Source organism: Oenanthe melanoleuca, chromosome 7 (assembly GCF_029582105.1).
Source record: "Oenanthe melanoleuca isolate GR-GAL-2019-014 chromosome 7, OMel1.0, whole genome shotgun sequence".
NCBI classification, from domain to species: Eukaryota; Metazoa; Chordata; class Aves; order Passeriformes; family Muscicapidae; genus Oenanthe; species Oenanthe melanoleuca.
This window is the reverse complement of record NC_079341.1, coordinates 17,676,540-17,697,711: the sequence shown is the minus strand read 5'-3', so window position 1 is coordinate 17,697,711 and position 21,172 is coordinate 17,676,540. Positions and strand designations below refer to the sequence as shown.

Sequence of the window (21,172 nt, the reverse complement as noted above, 5' to 3'; positions counted from 1 at the left end):
TACAAACGACAATATACTTATTCATTTAGGAGGAGTGGGAAACAGCAGACACTTGCCACCAGTTTGGAGCTGTATCGAAATGAGCTGTGCAACTTCACTCCTGCACGACGCTCATGTGGCCAGGGGTGACACGCACAGAGCACCATTGAGGTGGCCATTTTGTCACTGGCCTGAGGCTCACACCGAGTCAGGCTTTCAAACTCGTTATCCCCACGTCACTGGAGGGATTATGGCTACCGGCCGAAGTGGGCCCGCAGTTAAAACAGTACAGTTCCATCCGCATCGACACGACTGGTACTAACACTCGGCTGCGGGAGGGCCTTAAGTGGATCGTCCCTCTAGGGCCGGAAGCCAAAGCAGAGACGAAGGCGCTGTCCCCCTCAGGGATCCCGCCCCGGCCAGCCCTGCCCTGCCCGCGGCCACAGTCGAAGTCTCTGTGAGGGGAGCGCGCTCCCGCCATCAGCGAAGCAGGGCTAAAGCGCATGCGCGCGCGCACTCCACGGCAGGTGGTGGCGCTCGCTCCCCGAGCCCTGCGGGCGCCGAGCGGAGGCTGCTTGTGTGTCTCCACTCCGGAAGACTACGACTCCCATCATGCAAGGCGCGACTCGCGCTGCGCCCGCGCCCAGGGAGGGCCGGCGAAGAGGCCCATCCAGCGGTGCGCGCTGCATGCTGGGTGTCGTTGTTCTCCAAACGGCTTCGCTAGCTAGCGCCCCGCGGAGGGGTGTGGTGCCAGGCCTCGGGGACCGCTCTGTCCGCGCGTCGCTTCGCGCTCGTTCCCCGTGTTAATTCCTTTCGGATTGCAGGCCCTGACGGTGCGGACGAGTGGGGCATTGGGTGTTTTACTGCACAGATTTCCGTGTCCTTCCGCAGTTCCCGTAGACTTCTGCGCATCCCGCAACGCCTTCGGAGCTGGTTTGACCCTCGGCGTCTGCCGTCGGCAGCCGCCTGCCAGCTGTCGGCGCCTTTGTGCGGCGGCGGAAGGGGCGCGGGGCCGAGGGCGGCGGGCGCAGGGCAGAGCGGCGGGCAGGAGCCGCGGACAGGTGCGCAGGGGGCCGCGCCGCGCCCAGCGCTGCCGCCGCCGCCGGGAACGCGCCTTCCTGCGGCCTCGCCCTGTGCAGCGAGGGCTGCGGCAGCAGGGTGGGGCCGGGGACGGCGGCGCCGGGGCTCACTGAGTGGGAGAGGCTGAAAGTATTGCCTTCTCCGGGCCGCGGGGCGTGGGGCGACCGTGTCCGGGCTGCCGGGCGCTCTCCCCGGGACGGCGCCTGTGGGTTTTGGGGGGGAGTTTGGTTCTGGCCGCACCAGGTCCGTACCGCGGTCATCTCCCGGCGGGGCGGGCTGGGCTCCGTCCCCTCCCCTCGGGTTCGCTCGGTTTGTGCTGCTTCGCCCCCCCGCGCCGGCTCCGCACGGGCGGCAGTCCGCGGTGTGACAGCGCGCTTTTCCGAGTGCTGCTTAAACAGACACGGGGATGCCATTTAAAAATGCTGACTGTAGATTATTTATTTATTAGCACTTTAGTGCTGACATGAGGATGGCAACATTTTGTGTCCCTTTCTGTGCTTAGCTGTGCTATGCAAACACTTGCAAGTATTCTTTATTTTGAGTTAGCACATAGTCATCTTACTAACGCTTAATCTTGTATCCTTATTGTCAAGCTTACTGTGTTCAAGCATCCTCGTTTGTTATAGGACATTTTCTTTGCTGACTTGACTTAGCTCAAAAGCAGTAAAATTAAGTTGTTCTTCACCTAGCCCTTTAAAAGAGTTTTTCTTACCTGTGTTCTAAATCTTTGTGAAGTTCTAAACTTACAGGGTTTCCACTTTTTGTTGTTGACCTTCCTGTTTGTATTTGTGTTACATAGCAAAACTTTTGTAGCATTTCTGTCTTTAAATGACCCACCAGTTTATTAGCACTATAACAGTTTTAAGAAAAAAAATGGCAATGCACGTGTTTTACAGTTTTCTTTGACCACCACACTTGTACTTACATTGCCTTATCATTTATAATGATACTACTAAATGTTTTAATAAATCTTTACTTTGAATTATATAATGGGCTGTAGAAGGATATATAGCTTACATACTGTTAAGTTATAGCATGCCAATATTTAGCTGTTGAAGTGAAAAATGAAAGAAAAATATTGTCTTGCTGCTTTTCTTGCTCTCAGGTGATTTTGTAGCTGCAAAAGTCCTATGGCAAGATCAGATACTGACATCTTCAGTGCCTAAGGTTTCTTTCCAAGTAGTTCCTTCAGATCAGACCTACCTTAAAAATGGATGTTGTCATTATGCCATAGTTCTGTCTTTGTTTTAAGTCAATCACTTCAGTATTGATAATGTGTTAAGAAAAATGTGTGAAAGAAAAATAGAAATAGGAACATGGGTTTTTTTCAATTATTTTTGACTTCTCAGGCTTCTGGTAAGCTGGTTTTGGTAAACTAGTGTAATTTCTTTGGGATAGCTTCTGTAAAGAAAAGCTATCTTAAAAAACAAAACAAAAAAACCAAAAGAAACCCAAACAAAACAAAAGCCAAACAGTGACATGATTTCTGTTGATCAGTGTTTCAGCCATGTCTGACAAAAGTGAGCTGAAGGCGGAGTTGGAGCGCAAGAAGCAACGATTAGCTCAAATCAGAGAGGAGAAGAAGAGAAAGGAGGAAGAAAGAAAGAAGAAAGAAGTAAGAAATAATTCTCACTTTGAAAATTGACTTGCATATGTAGCTTGCCCAGAATTTAAGAGTAGGTTCACATCATCATTTCCTGTGTCCTAATCAGGGAGTGTCTATTTAATGGTTGGTGCTAATGCAAATGTAGCACTTTCATTTTCTGATAGTATAAACACCTACTGTTTTATTTTCAACAGTCTGTATGATAAGCTGGATTTTTTAAAAAAATTTTCAAAATTAGTATCTTACATGAGCATAAAGTTCAGATTTCTAGAACTATCTGTGTGCATGTGACATCTGATCTATTTCATGAAAGCTCTGCTTAATGAGTTGTGATTGGTGTTATGTAAAGAACTAATTTCTGAAGTACAGTCTGAGGATGTCTGTAGGAATTATCTGACTGTCAGTATTATCATTGTACAAACAATGTGCTCTGAACCTCTGCTCTTTGACCTGTCTGTAGCTGAATTTTAAAATCAGAGCAACACTCAGGATGTATATGGTATTTGTGTGTTACATTTGGTTTGTTAACAGACTTCTAGATGTCTGGACAATCACTGTTTCTCCCGAATGCAAATTGTATCTCATAAAAGAAACTTTTGCTGGTATGTTTTGGGGTACTTTTTCATTACTTCTCTGTGTTTTGGTTATGATCTAGTTGGTGTTCTAAATCAGCATGACTGAGGACTGGGTAGCTGCCAACCACATGATTCAGACAAAAAGGGAAAAGAAATAGCTCAAATTGTGTCCTAATGATCTTGTAGCAGTGTATCACCAGAATTGCTTTTTTAAAAAGCAGCTAACTAAGAGCAGAAAGATACAGAGTATTCAACGTCTTTTGCAGTAAATCTTGCACTATTTCTAAATGAAAGAGGGTGGAGGTGTACTTTTTTTTTATACCCAGCAGATAACACAACTTAAAGAAAACTACTTTTTTTTGACACAGTTATTGTCATTTTACAATAGGAGCCATATGAGTGTCTGTAAAATACTTTCATACCCAGGTACAGGATGTTTTTTTCACTCTGCATTTTACAGTGCTTAGGATTAGTGTAAAAAAAGGTACTTTTAATCTTATTAAGTGTTAGTCATTTTGGTAGATACACAGACACATTTCACATGTTTATATATGTCCTTTAAAGATGGCACCAAAGCATTGGAATGTTGTTATTCCTGTCTGTTTACTTTATCTACAAAAAAGAACCATCAGAATAATTGAAATTGAATATCTAACCTACTTGATGATAGATTTCAGTATTACAAAAAACCCTGTGGGGTCTCAAAATAAATGAAAGTTTAAAGGCTATAACTTAATTATTGAATAATTTTTAGACTGACCAGAAGAAAGAAGTTCTTCCAGTACAAGAAGAATCTGATCTTGAAAAGAAAAGAAGAGAAGCTGAAGCATTACTTCAGAGCATGGGGTTGACACCTGAGTCTCCTGTTGGTAGGAATGTTACTATTTGTTTGACCTAAGAGTTTGAAAGTTTTTTGTTTAGTCTTTTTTTTTGGGTAAAGTGTCTTTTGGGGCTTTGTGTTGGGTTTTGTGTTTTTTTTTTTTTTTTTGTGGTGGTGGTTTGTTTATTTTTGTTAGTATTGAGGTATTCATATAACTAACGTAATAATTTTCTGGCCACTTTTCTGGGCATTATACATGTCTGGTTTTATTCTCTTTTGTCCTTCATGATCTGTTATAAATGTCAAATGATGTGCTTCAGTACACATTACATAACATTATTTTATAAAATAACACTATTTACACTTAGTGGACTATTTGAAGTATATTAGTTATAAAAATACTTAAGTATTATGTATGCATTTTCTTTCCCCCCCTCTTTTTCATGCTCATTATTCTCCTGTATTTTCTTTCCTTACTCTTTTCCACACTGCCACATTTTAATGCTGATATTTTTGTATGGAGTTGGCTTGTTTCTTTTCAGCATCTTCTACACTCTAGTTTTTCTTATCTCAAATACCTGCTTGACTTTGATGGAGCAATAGCAACACTAAGTATAAAAAATAGCTTCCAAGGGTGATGGTTGGTACCTTTGTAGCTCTTGGATGGGTTATCATATTGGCTCTTGCTTTTTGCCTTTACTTAGGCACATCCCTATGGAAGATGAAAGCAAGAAACATAATGCAATTCTGCTTTTTTGTCTCCAGCTCTGAAATCAAAGTGGTTTAAAGCTTATCAGTTTGGCTTCTTGGTGGGGCTCTATTCAAATGGGTTTGTAAATAAAAAAATAATAATTTCTTACAGATGTATCTGTGATTATATCTTCATAATTGCTTTTGTGTAATTCTCAGGTGTTCAGAAGTGAACACCATTATAGCTGCTTACATTCCAACAGCCCCAGCAGTCATTTTTGGTAATTCAAACTGTTTTAATAGGCAAGAGACTTCCTTTGGCTGTTTTAGCACCAGTGTGCTGCTGTTTAAGCAGTTCTGACCTGCTACACATTTTGTTTCCTAGAGTCCTAGTTGAACACTTCCTTACATGATACTGTGCTAAGGCAGTTGGAATTTTTGTAGGAATTTATGTGGTTGTTGCTTTTTTTTACATCTGGCAGAGAATCTGAAAGCCACAGAATAGCCAGTCCTCAAAGCAAGTTAATGTGTATTTTTAGAGGTGTTCATGAAAAACTTGGAGGTGCTGACATGAAAGAGTGGGGCACACCCTGCATGTTGTGTTTGATTTCACTGAGCTGCTACTTAATCACACCCTTCAGAGTGCACAGAGGATTCATTCTGTTTCCTTTCGAGATAACCAGGTCTGATATGGATCCTTAATCAAGTTAAAATGTCCTGCTTGCTACCTCCAGTTAGCATGCCTAAGGCACAAGCTCCTTTTCTGCTGACTGGATGCTGGCAAATGCAGTGATTGTATCAGTATGCCTGAACTGATACTAACTCATGGCTGAGCTGCTTGGTGTGCAGCTGAGGTAGCTTGTGCACTGTCAGTGGAGGGGGGTTGCTTGACATTAGGTTCTTTTCTAGAAAACTGTGTTGATTCCTAGGGTAATTCCTGTGCTGTTAAGTGCTAGAGAGAGAGAGCTCTCTTACAGGAGAAGGGACTGTATCAGTGTTAGTATTTTCTTACTACATAAGGAGCCTTAAGTATTAGTGAACCAGGATCTTATAGTTTAATCCTGTGGGGTAGGTGAAATTCCATCTGGTTTTTTCATAAGACTGTTGGTGTTTCTGAATTTTGGGAAGGGTTTCCCGGGAATCACTTTCCCCACAAGAGAGCGCTGTAGCACCGGGCTGGGGCCGTGATGTCAGCGTGTCCCGAAGATGCACCAATGGCAAAGCAAAGGCCTGCGGGCAGCTCCTGTGCTGCACATTAAGATACGTGGCGAGGATGAGTTGAAGAATTTATATATTCTTACATGCCCCCAGTTATATATGTATGTGTGTATGTATGAATTTATGAAACACAACTCAAGACCTATAGAAAAGGTCTCTCCTCTAGGAAGAATGAAATTTTGATAGATTGAAGAATTCACTGATACTTTGGTAAAATTAAGGGAGGATTTTTGTCAGTCAGAAACATGGCTCTGTTTTGAAATGGGGCAGAAAAATTCTTTAGAATTCATAATATACTTGTGACTTCAAGAAATTCTGTAGAAATCTTGCAGACCTAAATTCAGACTTCTCCCATGCTTAACCATTGACAGAGTAGACGGCAGTTTATATAAATAATTTGTGTTCAGTTGATTAAAGGGTTTTTTAAGGGTTGCTAAGCAGTGACTGCTTTATATGTTGCTGAAAAACAAAGCATATAAGGGCGTTAAAATCACCCTTTGATTCTTGTGTTTGAACCCTAAGTTTCACTAAAAAAATGACCACTTCTAAAAAGAAAAGTTGAAAGAAATTCCAAAGTAGTTTTGTATTTGTATCAGATTGCATGATATCATTCACTGTGTATCACTTCCAGAAAGCATCCTGCTTTTCATATGGTAAATGCAGTCTTCATCTACAAGCAGAAAATGAACTGGCACTTAAGAAGTTTAAATACAGTGGTACTAGACTGTTTACTGTCAAGGAGAAAAAAAACCAAAAGTCATTCCCAAGACTTAATACTAGAAACTTTGTTATACGCAAGATTTATGTTGATTTGATTGAAACTAGAACAAAAATAACAGGATGCTGTATGACACAGCCACTTTTTTGGTCCACGGTTTGGTGATTATATGTTTTGAAATAACATTGCCAGTTAAACACATTCATTGTCTAATCTTTAAGGAAGACTAATGTCAGAGCTGTATTAACAACTATCTTTTCTGTGTTTAAGGAACATGAGTCAGTGGAAATTACCCTTTGAAAATCAGTGTCATCGTTTGTCAGAAGTTCAGTTTAAGAATATTTTTTCAATTCATTTTCTCCTAAACGTCTTCCCCTCCATGTCTTCTTGTATGCTCCAGATGCATAAATGCCAAACAATTGCATGAAAGTCCAGCATGAATTGTTAACATTGTCTTTTCCCCTCTCTTTCTACTGTTCATTTTCATCCATGTATTTTTTGTTTGCCATCACATTTTTTTTAATATTTCATTTTTAATTAATTTGAAAACATCCTAAGCTGTGCAACCTCTGCGAGTAGTAACAGCGGATACCTGTCTGTTTCACTATTTAGTCCCTCCTCCTACCTCTCCGTCTTCCAAATCTGTGAGTACGCCAAGCGAGGCCGGGAGCCAGGACTCCGGGGATGGTGCTGTTGGATCTAGGTATGTCACTTTCCTTGGCATGTTCCTTTGCTCAATTCTTGTATTCTGAGTAATGAAGCTTTAGAAGAAATCAAGGTTAATTACTTGGTTATAATGATACGAGGTCACAGTGTTGAATCTGTCAAAAGTGACTGTTTTGCAGAAATGCTTTACTTTAAAATTTGAAATTCAACTATACTTCCTGATTTGAAGTTGCCAGCATTAATATGGAGTTGTTTAAACTGGCAAGTTGGAAGTAAAATGAATGTCTGGAGCAATAACACACTCAAAAAGTCTAATTTCTGCATTCCTCTTTTTCTAAAAGAGGATGGGTGTGGATGATAGGCTATTTGCTTTTTCCCATACCTAGTTGATCTAATAAAAGATACTGTCTACAAACTTCGCATTACTTCTGATTTTATTTTTCCCTTACTCAGAAATGTATTTCTCATTATTTTACTTCATCTGTGTAGACAGCTACAGCACTTGCGTTCTCTTATTTTGTCAAAACATAACTCCATCTTAGTACAGCCACAGTTGTTTTGGCCTTTTTTTGGGTGCCAGTGCTTGTCACATCTGTTTGACCACTTCTTTGAGGGCAGTGGTTTGAGACATGCTGCTCTAAACAAGAGTCAGATAAATATTTCTGTTAAATATTTCAAGTGGTGATATATGGGTGATAAGGCAGGAAAACACTTCTTCCAAAGGGTATTTCTACTATTTCCCATGCACAGTCTGCAAATAAGAACAGTAGCTGCCTATTAATATTGGTAAGATATTATCAGCAGGTGAAATTTCTATGCTTTAAATATAGTGAGCATACATCGTGGATGAGGTTTAGTTAAAGCACAGTAACTGCAGCAGTTATCAGTTACTGTTGTTATATGAGTAGTTGTTTTGGGAAAGGAGTCAAAGGTTAGACCACTTTGAAACATCTTTTTAAAAGACTGCAGTAACATCTTGTATGGATGTGGGTTATGCATGCATAACTGTATGCATCTTATTCTGAAAATATTCAAGATACTAATGACCTGAACAAAGGTTATGTTGTGCCTATTTCTAAGTAGAAATCATTAAGTTAAAACAGAGAATACACCAGACAGCAGATGTGAACCCAGACTTTTTTTAAGTGTTCAGGTATAATCTTGTTTGCCTGTCATGTTAATTAACCAATATAATTGTTCCTTAATTGAGTAGCAAGCAAATTTTAATTATTACAAATCGTTGTTTATTGCTTATTGTCTTTTTTAAAATATGTATTTACACACATACTTATGTTCACTAGAAGGAAAAAGAAGAATATGTATTTGATGATGAGTTTTTAAATAAAAATATTTTCTTTCCATTCACACCTTATTTAAATTCAGTATGAAACAGTATGCATTAGCCATATACCTGTAATGCAATGTCACGTTGTGTACTAAGTTTATTTCCACTTCATCAGTGCACTGCAATCTGATTGTGTGTTCTCAAATATAGTAATGCAATGTTGTATGCATGCATTTTCTTCTGGAGCCTTGAGAAAACCCACATCCTGAGTCTCAAAAGCTTCATGCATTTTCAAACTTCAAAACCAAATTTGTCTCAGGATTGTCATCTTTAAGGCATGGAGCTATGAATATAGCCAGTTAAATTGAAGGCATTATGGAGTCCCTGTTGGAGTCCCCTTGCTTGTTCTCCCACTAGTGGATTCTTCCCTTCCCCCAGTAAATGGGTGTCAATATCCTGGTTTATTAGTACAAGTTCATACATTTTGAACATGAAAGTTGGATTGTATGATATCCCTTATTGATGCGCGTGGCATTTCATAGGTGACTGCTACCAATATGAGATGTATTATAAAGCCTCCTCTGTGGTGCTCAATTTGGCAGTAAATCTCTTATTAAGCAGTAGAGCAGTGTTCAGGCTGTGCTTCTGCTGTTACTCCCATCTGTCTTACTTTATTTTCATTAGTGAAGAGTTTTGTTTCCTAGTTTGATCCTAGTTCTTTCTCTTCCCTCAGTCAAGGGTGTAAGTCCTACACTAGAAAAAATGCAGCCAGTTTACTTTTAGGCTGGTGGATGCTTCATAGAATTAGTTTAAAAACAGAAAATATTTTTGGAGAAAGAAGAAGTGTTAGGAAAGTGTCTGAGTGCAGAGAAATATGTGGAAGAATGGGAAATTTGTTCACTGAAGCTTGTAGATAAATTCATTTAACTGAAGGCAAAACAAAGTGGAAAACAAAAGAAACAGTATTTTGCATCATTTTGATACATATATCATAGGTCAGTTTTATCTTAGACTGTTACCTTTATTTCAAGAGATTATCTCTGAGAAATATTTAACTGTTATCTCCTGTACTACTTGTTAGCTTCACCTATTTTAAAAGACAGACTGTCCCTGGTCCCACTGAAGCAACTTTTGAAAGTGAAAATAATACTTTGAAAGCAGGAAATCTACCTCATTAAGGGCTGGATCTTAAAGCACTCCAACTCCTGCACCTGTTTATGTTTATAGCCTTTCCCCCAAGTTCCTCTCAAACACTGAAAAAGTTGAGAAAATACTTGACATACTCTGGTGATGCAGCCTCTCTATCTGAAGCTGAGGTATTCTTTGCAACATGAAGGTTGGGGTGGTGGTTTGGTTTTGCTAATGATTGAACTTATAAGCAATACCCAGCTTCAAGTCTCAGAGACCAAATGAAACTCTTAAGCTTAAATCTTTTTGGTCAAGAAAGATAGCAGAGATCTTACAAATAAGTCTCAAAGTAATTAACTTTAGGCTAAAATGATGTGTTCTTTAATGCATAAAAGATATGAAAAGATTTTTGAGATTTGGTTGTTAAGCTATTGCTTAACAGTGGATACAGTTGATTGGCTATATGTGAAGACAGTGGATTTGTAATTCCTAATTAAATTATGATTAATAGTCCTAATGCATACTTTGCACTGGAACAAGTGTGTATATTTTTCAGATCAACTTTAACTTTATGAATTCTGCACCTGGTTAATAGAAGAGTTACCATGTATGGGATGAAAATGTAAAATAGGTTTTTATTGACTTATCATAGTAAAATATTGCATATTTTTCGGGTTTTATATTCAGAAAGGTTATTTTAAAAAATGCAGATAACATATGAGAATGTCTGAAAAAAACATGCAAGTTAATCTGCTAATATCTTACAAGTGTGTTTCTAAAATTCTGCCTAAGCCTGATAGAAAGTAGACTACATGACAATTTCTGAAGAAGGGATGAAGGCTAAAAATGAAGGTAGAGGGAGTATTGATTTCCCCCTTCCATTTCTTCTAGTACAACTTGAAATGGATCCATTCTGTTTGTTATTCCACATGACTTTGAAACATGTTATTAATATAAACCCCACAATTTATAAGAGATTTTAAGTGTCTTAGATGGAGTTGGCTCTAAGTCAGATGACACTTACAAGCCCAAGGCAGTGCTTAACCCATAATTACTGCAATGTCACATCTTGGAAACTCTAGCAGTTCTCTATCCCAGTGGAAATGCTTTTTTGGCCCACTACCAAAAGGCTTATGTGTTGACTCATTTCCTTTACCAATATGAAAGTTTCCTCCACATATTTACTGCTCTGGGCAAGTTTATGTTATGTTAACAAATCTGTCTTCATAAAACTTGAACAAATCTGAACATATTTTAAAAGGAATTTCAAGTTTTTAGTGGTTCTTAAAAGTATTTAAAATACTTTTATTTGCCTCTCATTAAGGCAACATTTATTTGCAGAACTTTAGTTTTCAACCTTTAAAATAATTTAATTCTTTGCTAATAGCTCTGAATTCTGTTTGCTTCTTAACTTTTGTATTTACTGCATGTGTTATTGCACTGAATGTTTGCTGAGTTTCCCTTAATTGCCTTGTTTCTTGTGAACAATGAAATAACTATAAGCTTGCTGTAACTCTAGAATTTCATAGTGTATATTTGCTTCACTAATCTCTGGCCTTTTTTGCTAATGCTGCATGATTGTTCAACCTGGGGTACCAGGACGCTGCATTGGGATACTGATCCATCAGTTCTTCAGCTCCACTCTGATTCCGATCTGGGGTATTGCATAGATTTCTTATATTCCCTCTTCCATGTGCTTATGGATAATAAGTATGAGCGTTTTTTCCTTTAAGACTTGGTGTTAAGAAACTATTTTGTAAGTAATAGAAATTTGCTGTCCCTGGACTTAGCACAGTTTGCTTTCAATGGAAAATATTTACATCATTTAATATAAATGAGATGCTTATTTCTAATAAACACAAATAAGTTGTTTTCTTTGAGTCTTTTTTTGACAAAATATAAACTTTAGGAAGTCATTTATTTAAAATTAAAAGGTTAGCATGACTGTATTTAAAAACAGAGCAACTCCCATTTTTTCTTACAAATATGTTTATAAAAGCTGTAGCTCCTTATAAGCACTAACTAAAACCTGTATTTTGTGCTAAAACCTTTTGAAAAGAGCTACTCTTCTGCTTTTATCTTTGGAGAGGAGTGGATAATAAGAAACTAAATCTGATATAGGTAAATTGTTGGATCATTGCAGTATTTTTACAGTACATACTGCAATTAGGTTTTACAGAAGGCTATAATGACTTAATTAATGTTGTGCAGGTTTTGGAATATATTATGTGTTGTATGATGCTAGCTGTATCTATCTTCATTAAAGTCAGTAAGCTCAGAGGTTTTCAGTATTGTGCTGTGAAACAGTGTGTTATGAATAAATTATTTGTCATTGTGAGTTCCAGGTCAGCCTGGCAGTTCTGCATTCTAGATAGTATCCTAGAGGTGGACAAAAAAGGGGCCACAAAGTTAAAAGACTAGGGAATGCTTGTTCCTTCGATATAACTTAAGTTAGTTTTCAAGCATTTTAATCCTAGGACTGTTGCTGTACAAGCATGACTTGTGAATAGATCTGTACCCCTGACATATATGTGGCAATATTCTGGTCAAGCACAAAGAGCAAAAATTTAAAATTATATCTGAATGATATTTATATGTGCACATCTTCCGTTTTGTCACAGATGTAGAAATAGTTGCTGATTTTAAGTAATAATGATAACACAGTAGATATAATCATGTGACTTGTTCAGAGTTCCCCTAGATTTAATTTTGACTGAGCAGTGCTGTGGCATAATTGCTTGGGTATTATTCTAGGCAAAATGTGAAATAATAAAATTAATTTTTTTTTTCTGATTCTTACAATAATTTTGTTTAGGCGTGGACCTGTTAAACTTGGAATGGCTAAAATTACACAAGTTGACTTTCCTCCTCGAGAAGTTGTTACCTACACAAAGGAGACACAAACACCTGTTATGACTCAGCCCAAGGAAGGTGAATGGTTCACTTATTACTATAAAGTTATTTTTGGTTTCTTTTAGTATAATAATGATGACTAGCTGAATTAAAATTAGCACTTGTGATCTTGAAACTTAGTAAGGTAAATGAAAGGTGATATGGGAGATAATTTATATGAATTTTATTACTAAATTTGTGTAGGTTTTGCTAACTGTTACTGTCATTCTGTATCTCTTTTAACATCACTCTTGCTGCAAATATGTGGTACTTTCACAATCCTAGTATGTGTTCAGATTATACACAGAATTGCTTAATTAGCTGACAGCTGATTAATAAACAGGATACTTTGCATTTATGACATTTAAGAGTCCACACATAACTTGGCATATGGAGGACAGGGAGGTGATTTGAGGCAATTGGCATGGCTTTAACGAGGGCAACTCCTGCCTGACCAACCTAGTGGCCTTCTACAATGGAGTGATTACATCAGTGGACAAGGGAACTGTACACAGCATCTGTTTGGATTTCTCAAAGGCCTTTGATACGATCCCCTCCAACGTCCTTCTCTCTAAACTGGACAGAGATGGATTTGATGGATGGGCTGTTAGGTGGATAAGGAGTTGGTTAAAAGGTTGCATCCAGAGGTCAACAGCTCAGAGTCCTGGTGCACATCAGTGACAAGTGGTGTCCCTCAGGGATCCATACTGGCACAGTGCTATTTATGATCTTCATCACTGACATAGAGAGGAATGGAGTGCACCCTCAGCACACATGCAGGTGACACCAAGCTTAGTGGGGTAGTTAACATGCCTGAAGGAAGGGATGGCACCCAGAGTTTTTTGAGATTTAAAAGAAGGAACTAACTCATTTATATCTTACGCAGTTTCTGTTTTCAGCAATTGAACACAAGCTTTCTTTCAGTCATGACTTGTTTGCTTTTCAAAAAATAAATTTTTTTCTGAAGAAAATATGGTTGGCTAGCAGATTTGCTTTTCAATGCTGAAATACTTGAATTTATCTGCAAATGAAAGTATTAGTCTTGACCTAGCTTGTATGTAGTTCTACAACAAAATCTCTCAGTTGTTTAATATGATTGACTTTGATTGACTATGTGTCTGTGTTAGCAATTTTAGGACCTACTTCTGCATTGATAATATTGTGTTTTCCTCCTCGTTGGTGTGTGAACTTTTGGGTGTTTATGCAAGGATATACCTTTCAAACTTCATAGATCTTTATATGTCTTTCAAACTTTCACTTTCAGTGAGCCAGAGGATATGATTTTTCTCTAACTGTGTTTCTTTTCTATTCTTCATTTTATGTGTATCTCTGCACAGGTAGGTGTTTGGGGTTTTCCTGCTTTCATTTCTCTCATGCCCTCAACATTTCCTTTCTCTAATCCCTCAGGTCTTTTTTCTCCCTTTTGTCAGATTCATGGAATCTGAAGACTTAGGTCAAAGTTTGTGTACTGGCAGAGTTCTACTTCTGCTGCCTGCTGACAGTGGAAATTGCTTGAGATTGTATGATCTGAGTTTCACAGTAGATAGGCTGTTGTTGAGGTTTGCTGTAGTAGAGTGGAACAGTGGTCACCTCTATTTCTGCATTTACCAGAAAGCAGTCTCAATGCATATATTGTCTCATGATCCATTCCACCTGACAAATACTGATTTCTTGAGGGCCATCATAATTTTTAAAAATATATTTATTTTATGTGCTTCACAAAATTCTCAGGTGTCTTTTCATCACTTCAATATTGAAGATCTTTTTAAAGTTTATCTTAAGACCACCTGAATACATTAATAACAAAGCTCTATGTTCCCATTTTACAATGACATCTGAAATAGAATGTGGGTTTAAAAAAAAGAATAAATCATGCTGCATACAAAAAAGGAGTCACAAGATAAGAGATTTTTCTTGGTAAAGAAAAAATTTAAAATTTAAATTGAAATTTAAATTAACGAAAGCAATATGCTGAATTTACAGGGTCCAGTTAGATAAACTTAAATTCTGTAAAATATATCTTTTTGATTCTTATTTCTTCTCACAGTCTGAGTTGTGCTTATCCGAGTGCATATACTGTAAACAAAAATAACCTTGTGAAGTACACTTGAAAGTGGAGCTTGCAAGTGGAGCTTACACCTGCAGTAGGTCCTTTATCCAGGAGCATCTGAGCTAGGTTAACTCAGTGTTCACAGCTTCTTATAAAGTGAAGTGAACTGGACTCTTCATAATATATTTTGAGATTTTAATATGCTTTTGGAACAGCTGTGTTTTTGAATAAGGAAAATGGGAGCAGTTTTATTAGATATGCTCTGCAGTCATTCTGCTTCTTTAGGTCCCATTGTGGTAACACTTGAGGGTGGGGAGGACAGCAATAAAGCCACACCAAATCACCAAACTAAGTAGTTCTCTTGGTTCCTGTTCTGTGTGCTACAGTAGTTACGAAGTTACATTGTAAGCTGAATTAGGAAGCATTCACACTACAACCAGTCTGCCTGGTTGCCTGGTGGAACAGATAGGAAGTAGAAGTAAACTCGTTTTAAAAAACCATTTCTAAAACCATTTCTAGTTCTTACGGAAATAGTTGTGGCAACACATACCAAGTGAGTTAAATAGGAGAGACTTAATGTCCTCAAATAAAACTTGGCATTTGGGAATTCCTATTTTGGTTTCATGTAACAGTTAAATTAATCTTGAAAATGTGTCAGCTTGCTTAGGAGATGAAGGCATTTAGTGTTCTAACAGTTCTCACAACTTCCATTATTTTATTGCAGTACTAATATGTTGATTTATTTTGACCTCCAAGTATTTGAGAAATTGCCTTAGGAAGATTGATTCTTACATATTATAAAATGATAAAATTGGGATCTCTCCTAGAAATCAGTTAATCCACAGAAAGATGGGTGTATAGGGGAATATGATTTTTCTTAACTGTTAGAATAAAGGCTTTCCAGGACTACCTGGGTACTTGCTACTTAGTGCTGCTGTACAATACTGTGCATGTGCAATCATAGGTGACTGCAGACAGTATTATTGCATTAACTCCACTCTTTGAGGAATAATTGTCTCCTAACATCTCCAGGACACAGAAATAAAATATTAAGCAAATAATAAAAAATATGTTGTATAGGATTTGCTTCTTGGATGCTGATACAGCGAATGCAGGATTTGTGCATTTTACTATTTCTTAAAGTAATAGCAGACCATTGTATGCTCATGTATGATTCTTGTGCGTCCCTTCCAACTCAGAATATTCTGTGATTCTATATTATCTAGTACATGCCTTAAATGTACAGAAATATAGATAGGAAAACTTGATGTGAAGACATTCGGCTTAACAAAAGCCACCCATTTCACAGATGATTTAACTTTGATTAACCTACTATGCAGCAACAGATAACTCAGACAACTGGAACTACACTCTACAGTGTTATTGCTAGGTGCAGCCTAATTTACAGCACGGCTTTTCTTTCTGTCTTGCCAAAATACATCACAATTTTGATGTTAACTTAAAGTAAAAATTCAGTGGTTCATTAAATCTGTTTTAAGCATTCATTGGCAAGACATTTGTTGCTATTAAAGATTGCATAAAAATAGCAGCTACTTTACTGCTCAGTTTGTAACCTTATATCCCCTGATTGCCTGTCAGAAACAACATGGAGTTAATCCCTTAGCATATTATAATGAATATTCATCGATATGTTGATGTGACATGGAGTCCCATTTCCTGTCTTCCTGGCCCTGTGACTTTTCCAAGGCTTTGCAGCTTTTTTTTAATCTGAAATCATATTTAGTACACTGGCAATTGAAGTGGCTTAAAATGCCAGTAGATACAGTCAATAATGAATAAGGTGGATGCAGTTAGGGGGTGCCCTTGAGATTTCAAATTTAGGTAGCTGACTTGAGATAAATGTAGTGGGTGGTGGTATTGTGGGTTCTTGACTTTCTAGACTGGAAGTTTTTCAGTAATATTATGTCCAGTGTTTCAGTGTTTGGTGGGTGCTGTAGTATTGTTATGCTAATTCCTTGCAAATTCCGGCATCTGACCTGCTATTAAATAAATTTAAGATGAAGGAGAGACAGGAAAAGTAATTAAAATAAACATTTCTTGCCTTGTTTTTTAGTCCAGCAGCTAATTGTGCCTTTTTTGTGAACTGTGAGAAAGCTTCCTGGGTTTGGAATAGAAAGCATTCTAGTTTTGGATATTAAGGCCAGGAACTGGTATATATGGAGATTTTTTATTTTTTTTTTTAATTTCAGGTTTTTTCCCTCTAGATCCCTTAATAAGAAAGTTTGCATGTAATTCTTTAGAGGGAAGGTTTTAGATTTACGCAGTTACAGACAAATCAGTGAGATGACATGTTCAATTTCAAGTCTGATACTTTGAGAATATTAAAATAAGTGCTGTATCCTGCATTTAAATGCAGTAATATCAGCTAGCTGTATGCAGTGAAAGTACTATGGAGGAATTTAGAGCTCTGTATAATATATGCCATTTATGTTTCAAACATTAAAAGGCAGGAGCAATCAACTATATGATCTTTTGAATAAAATATGTAGATTAGAAGGTCATATAGCACTAAGGGGTTGACCATCTACGTTTGACAAGAATTTGACTCCTGTCACTGAAAATGGTACTTAGAATCAGTGTAGTATGACTAATGGGGGGTTGGGCTGAAATTTCTAATTTGGGACTTCCTAAGCTAGAATAATGTATCCAGGGTGACCTAAAACCAAATTTCTAAATTTGAAGGCATCATTTAATTCTGCAAGATTGATTGGCAGGGCAAAAAAGAGGGGGATTTTTATCCAAGTGGCTGTAATTTGAATATGTGATCCTGTATGTGTTGTTCTCAAAGCCATGTGTGTTAACTCACATTACATTTTTTAATTAATCATTATTCACACCTGTAGTTATTTGACATTAAGAATTCCCTTCTTTAAAATGGCCACAAGTTATACAGTTTTCAGGTTACAAGTCCGCTGTGCATGTGAATCCATTGGAAAAGGAGCAGCAGTGTCTTTCTATTTCTTTGCGTGATTATTTTGCCCAAAAAAGCTTTCATTTTTTTTAAGTAGCACAAAAGCTGTAATTGGCATGCTTTGTAAGGAAGTGTCAATGTGCAAGAGAGTGGAGATCACTAAGAATTCTTTTACGGGTTCTTTCCCCTTTGCACCACCGCCTCCTCAGCAGGGTCACTGAGATCACTAGCTTTTCTTGAAATGGCCATTTTCACTGGCAGGTGCATTATACCCTGTATTTTCAGATTGTTTTTCCATTCTGAATGTTTGGCAGGTTGATTGCTCTGGCTGCATTGACGGAGAAAGGGCTGACAAATGCGGTTGGGCTGGCTGAAAAGACAGTGATTACTGTTTTCCTTTGTGGCTGATTGAGGCCCTTGAAAGGAAAGATTTTAACCTTCACCATTTGGTTCAAAAGTATGAGCATATATTGAAATCATTCATGCCATTTATCCTAGTTCTGTAAACTTGTCAGAACATAAAAATCGCTCAATTTCAAGTAATGTAGGATTGGCATACGTCATTATCATTTTGATTAAGTTGGAGTTTGTATTATTGTGTGCATTATACAGTGTCATTTAAAGCTTTCTTTCCTGCAGGTACAGTTATATTTTTATTGCCTATACTATGGAGTTAGAAAGATTTTCAGGCCTCTTTAAACCTATCACTATGTGTGTGGTTTGGCAGCTGGTATGGCCTACAAGCTGTATTTTGTTTGCAGGGTAAAGGCTTGTCTGTAGACCTCCTGGAGTGCTGGTAATTGCACAGGCTTGCCATTGGGGAAAGACATGATTGGAAGCAGTCAGGCAGAAAAATGTTGTGCCATCCCATTGCCACCTCATAGCAGAGAGACAATCCTTGCACTACCATCTGGTTGTTGCTATCTAGTCAGCTGGCCTGGCTGCTGGGACCATGGCTTGGCAGCTGGTTCCCATCCCTTGACCACCCCTTTTTTTTACTCTTTTTGTGTGCATGCATGTGAATTTTGTTTTTTTTTTTTACTTTTTGTGTTAGATAACTTTGAACATGGGTCAGGGAGATGGCTGCAACAAACAAGCCTAGTCCCTGTTGAATACTGTCTCATTGCTTGTGATGAGGCATGCAGCAGTCTCCTGCTGCCTTTCCCTTATAAGCAGATGACGTAGCTGTTTAACCAATAAAAACAAGTCTTTTCAGAAGCCTATTCTAGAAAGTGGATGAAGAAAAGCCAGCATATCCCACAATTCTTAGTAATTTAAAGGTATTTTCTGGTTTACAGTATTCAAAGAATAAAATGTACAAATGCAGAAAGTGCTGTGAGCCTTGTCAGTGTACCTGAACATTAACATTTTGTTATTCATTGCAATTAGGGAAAACACGTTTTCCTGTAAAGTTCTCATTGCCAGACATGATACAGAGAATGAGACTTGCATCTAGAATGACAGAAAAAATGTAATTCTCTGCTATTATCTTTAGCAAAATTTGCCTCTCAGAATAGAAACCTGAAAGCTAATGTAAGCCATCTTCATGCCATGTGCAGACCCATTAGACTGATGCTTTCAGATCATAAGTAAGCAGCTGCTCTGTAGACTATTTTAGACATTTGATTTCTCTTTATTCCACAGCATTAATGTGTCAGTGTGTTACACAGAACGTGCATCCACCGCATGGTTCTGTGTGGAATCATAAATGCCTGTAAGACAGATTTCCATTTTGGATTCTTTACAATTTCCTGCGTGTCTTATTTCAGTTTATGCAACTACATAACTCAGTGCAACTGATACCCAGGTGGAGACAGTGTTCCAATGACATTTTGGTTTGTGATAATGTTATCCTTGAGACTACATTTTACAAATGCAACCATTTTAAGCTCCATGATACCATTTTGCATCAGCTAATTTAAGATTCATATAGAATGTTACTGTTCCCCTTTAAAAACACTGATGGTCTCACCATAATGTTTCTCCTTAGATGAGGAGGAGGAAGATGATGTGGTTGCACCAAAACCATTAGTTGAACCTGAGGAAGAAAAAACATTAAAAAAAGAGGAGGAGGAAGAAGGTACAGTTCACCTCAAGACATTCTAAATGTGTGCTATAAAGAAAGCCATCAATAAATTTTTAAACTTTTTGTAATTTAATTTAATTGTTAAATGCTAATTAGCCAACAAAACATAAAATGCAAAAATTATTAAAAATCATGATAAATACTGTTTTTCTTTCTTGAAAAGAATTGGTGAAAGCATGCAGTCTAGAAAATGTCTGTATAAATTTTTTTCAGCTGCCCCTCATGAACTCACAGAGGAGGAAAAGCAACAAATTTTGCATTCTGAAGAATTCTTAAGTTTTTTTGACCACTCCACAAGGATTGTTGAAAGAGCCCTTTCTGAACAAATCAACATTTTCTTTGACTACAGTGGAAGAGACTTAGAGGACAAAGAAGGGTAATGTGAATAAAGTTAAATACTTTTCTGCAAATTTCTAATACTTTTAATTGAAAAAGTGATCAAGATGAATGTCTCCTAATTGTCTTTATAGAGAGATTCAAGCAGGAGCAAAGCTGTCCTTAAATAGGCAGTTTTTTGATGAACGTTGGTCAAAGCATCGTGTTGTCAGTTGTCTGGACTGGTCATCTCAGGTAAAAAATAATGCTTAAAGTAAACAGTTGACTTTGTAAATAGTTGTAGTTCTGTGCATTTGATTCTCATAAAAGCACAGTTGATACAGGCTGTATTTCTAAATGTGTTCCTTATGTGCTCCATGGTTTGCAAAAAGTAGACAGAGCTGTTAATCTTTTGTGAAAGGTAGCAAAAGGTTCATCCTGTGAAGAAAGTTGCTTTTGGTTTATGGACTGCTTTGTGGAGGTAACTCAGCTTCACTAAAAAAGAAAACTCTCTTAAAAGTAATGGGTTTCAGAGTTAAAAAAAGTTACGATGAGAGAACAAGACTAATGTGCATGTTAGTGCTGGTTTAGGAACTAAAGTAGCAACAACTGCAGTTTTAACTGACAATTTTTCATGCCTTTATAATGCAAGGTTTTTTTAAACCCTATTTTGGCAAAAGAAAACAAAGATTCTAGGATTATCTGGACCATTAGCCAGTCATCTTGCTTACTTTGAGTTTTTCACTTACCATGCAGTATCCAGAATTACTTGTAGCCTCTTACAACAACAATGAGGATGCGCCTCACGAGCCTGATGGGGTAGCCCTTGTATGGAATATGAAGTACAAGAAAACTACCCCAGAGTATGTCTTTCACTGCCAGGTATGATTCTGTCTTGGGAGGGACTTTATATTGATGAATTAGACAAGCACCTGCCTTATGTTTGTCAATATAATAGTTTCATTGGGCTGGCATTTGTTTTAACCACATTTATTTGCCAACAGATGTTGGTAGCTAGAGATTTCAGCTGAGAAATATTATTCTGTTTCAGAATTTCTGACATCATTCAGAATTCAGGCTTGTTTGAGAACTCCTTTTTTATTTAAAAACAGGAAAACTTTCTTGTGTAATG

At 37.8% G+C, this 21,172-nt stretch overlaps 1 protein-coding gene across 4 annotated transcripts in view; it reads left to right on the top strand.

Annotated features, from left to right (window-relative positions):
* The first annotated feature begins 638 nt into the window (after positions 1–638).
* Positions 639–21,172, top strand: part of DYNC1I2 (dynein cytoplasmic 1 intermediate chain 2) — a 28,095-nt gene continuing 7,561 nt past the window's right edge. The window contains exons 1-10 of one of the 4 annotated variants that reach the window (XM_056496155.1): positions 639–812; positions 2,557–2,674; positions 3,995–4,109; positions 7,299–7,389; positions 11,365–11,424; positions 12,581–12,696; positions 19,630–19,719; positions 19,939–20,101; positions 20,196–20,295; positions 20,797–20,922. In XM_056496155.1, coding sequence (XP_056352130.1) covers positions 2,567–2,674; positions 3,995–4,109; positions 7,299–7,389; positions 11,365–11,424; positions 12,581–12,696; positions 19,630–19,719; positions 19,939–20,101; positions 20,196–20,295; positions 20,797–20,922 — 969 coding nt within the window. In that variant the 5' untranslated portion in view covers positions 639–812; positions 2,557–2,566. Of the gene's footprint in view, positions 813–930; positions 1,041–2,556; positions 2,675–3,994; positions 4,110–7,298; positions 7,390–11,364; positions 11,425–12,580; positions 12,697–19,629; positions 19,720–19,938; positions 20,102–20,195; positions 20,296–20,796; positions 20,923–21,172 lie in introns of those variants that run through there. The other 3 variants (XM_056496154.1, XM_056496157.1, XM_056496156.1) reach the window with 3 other exon arrangements.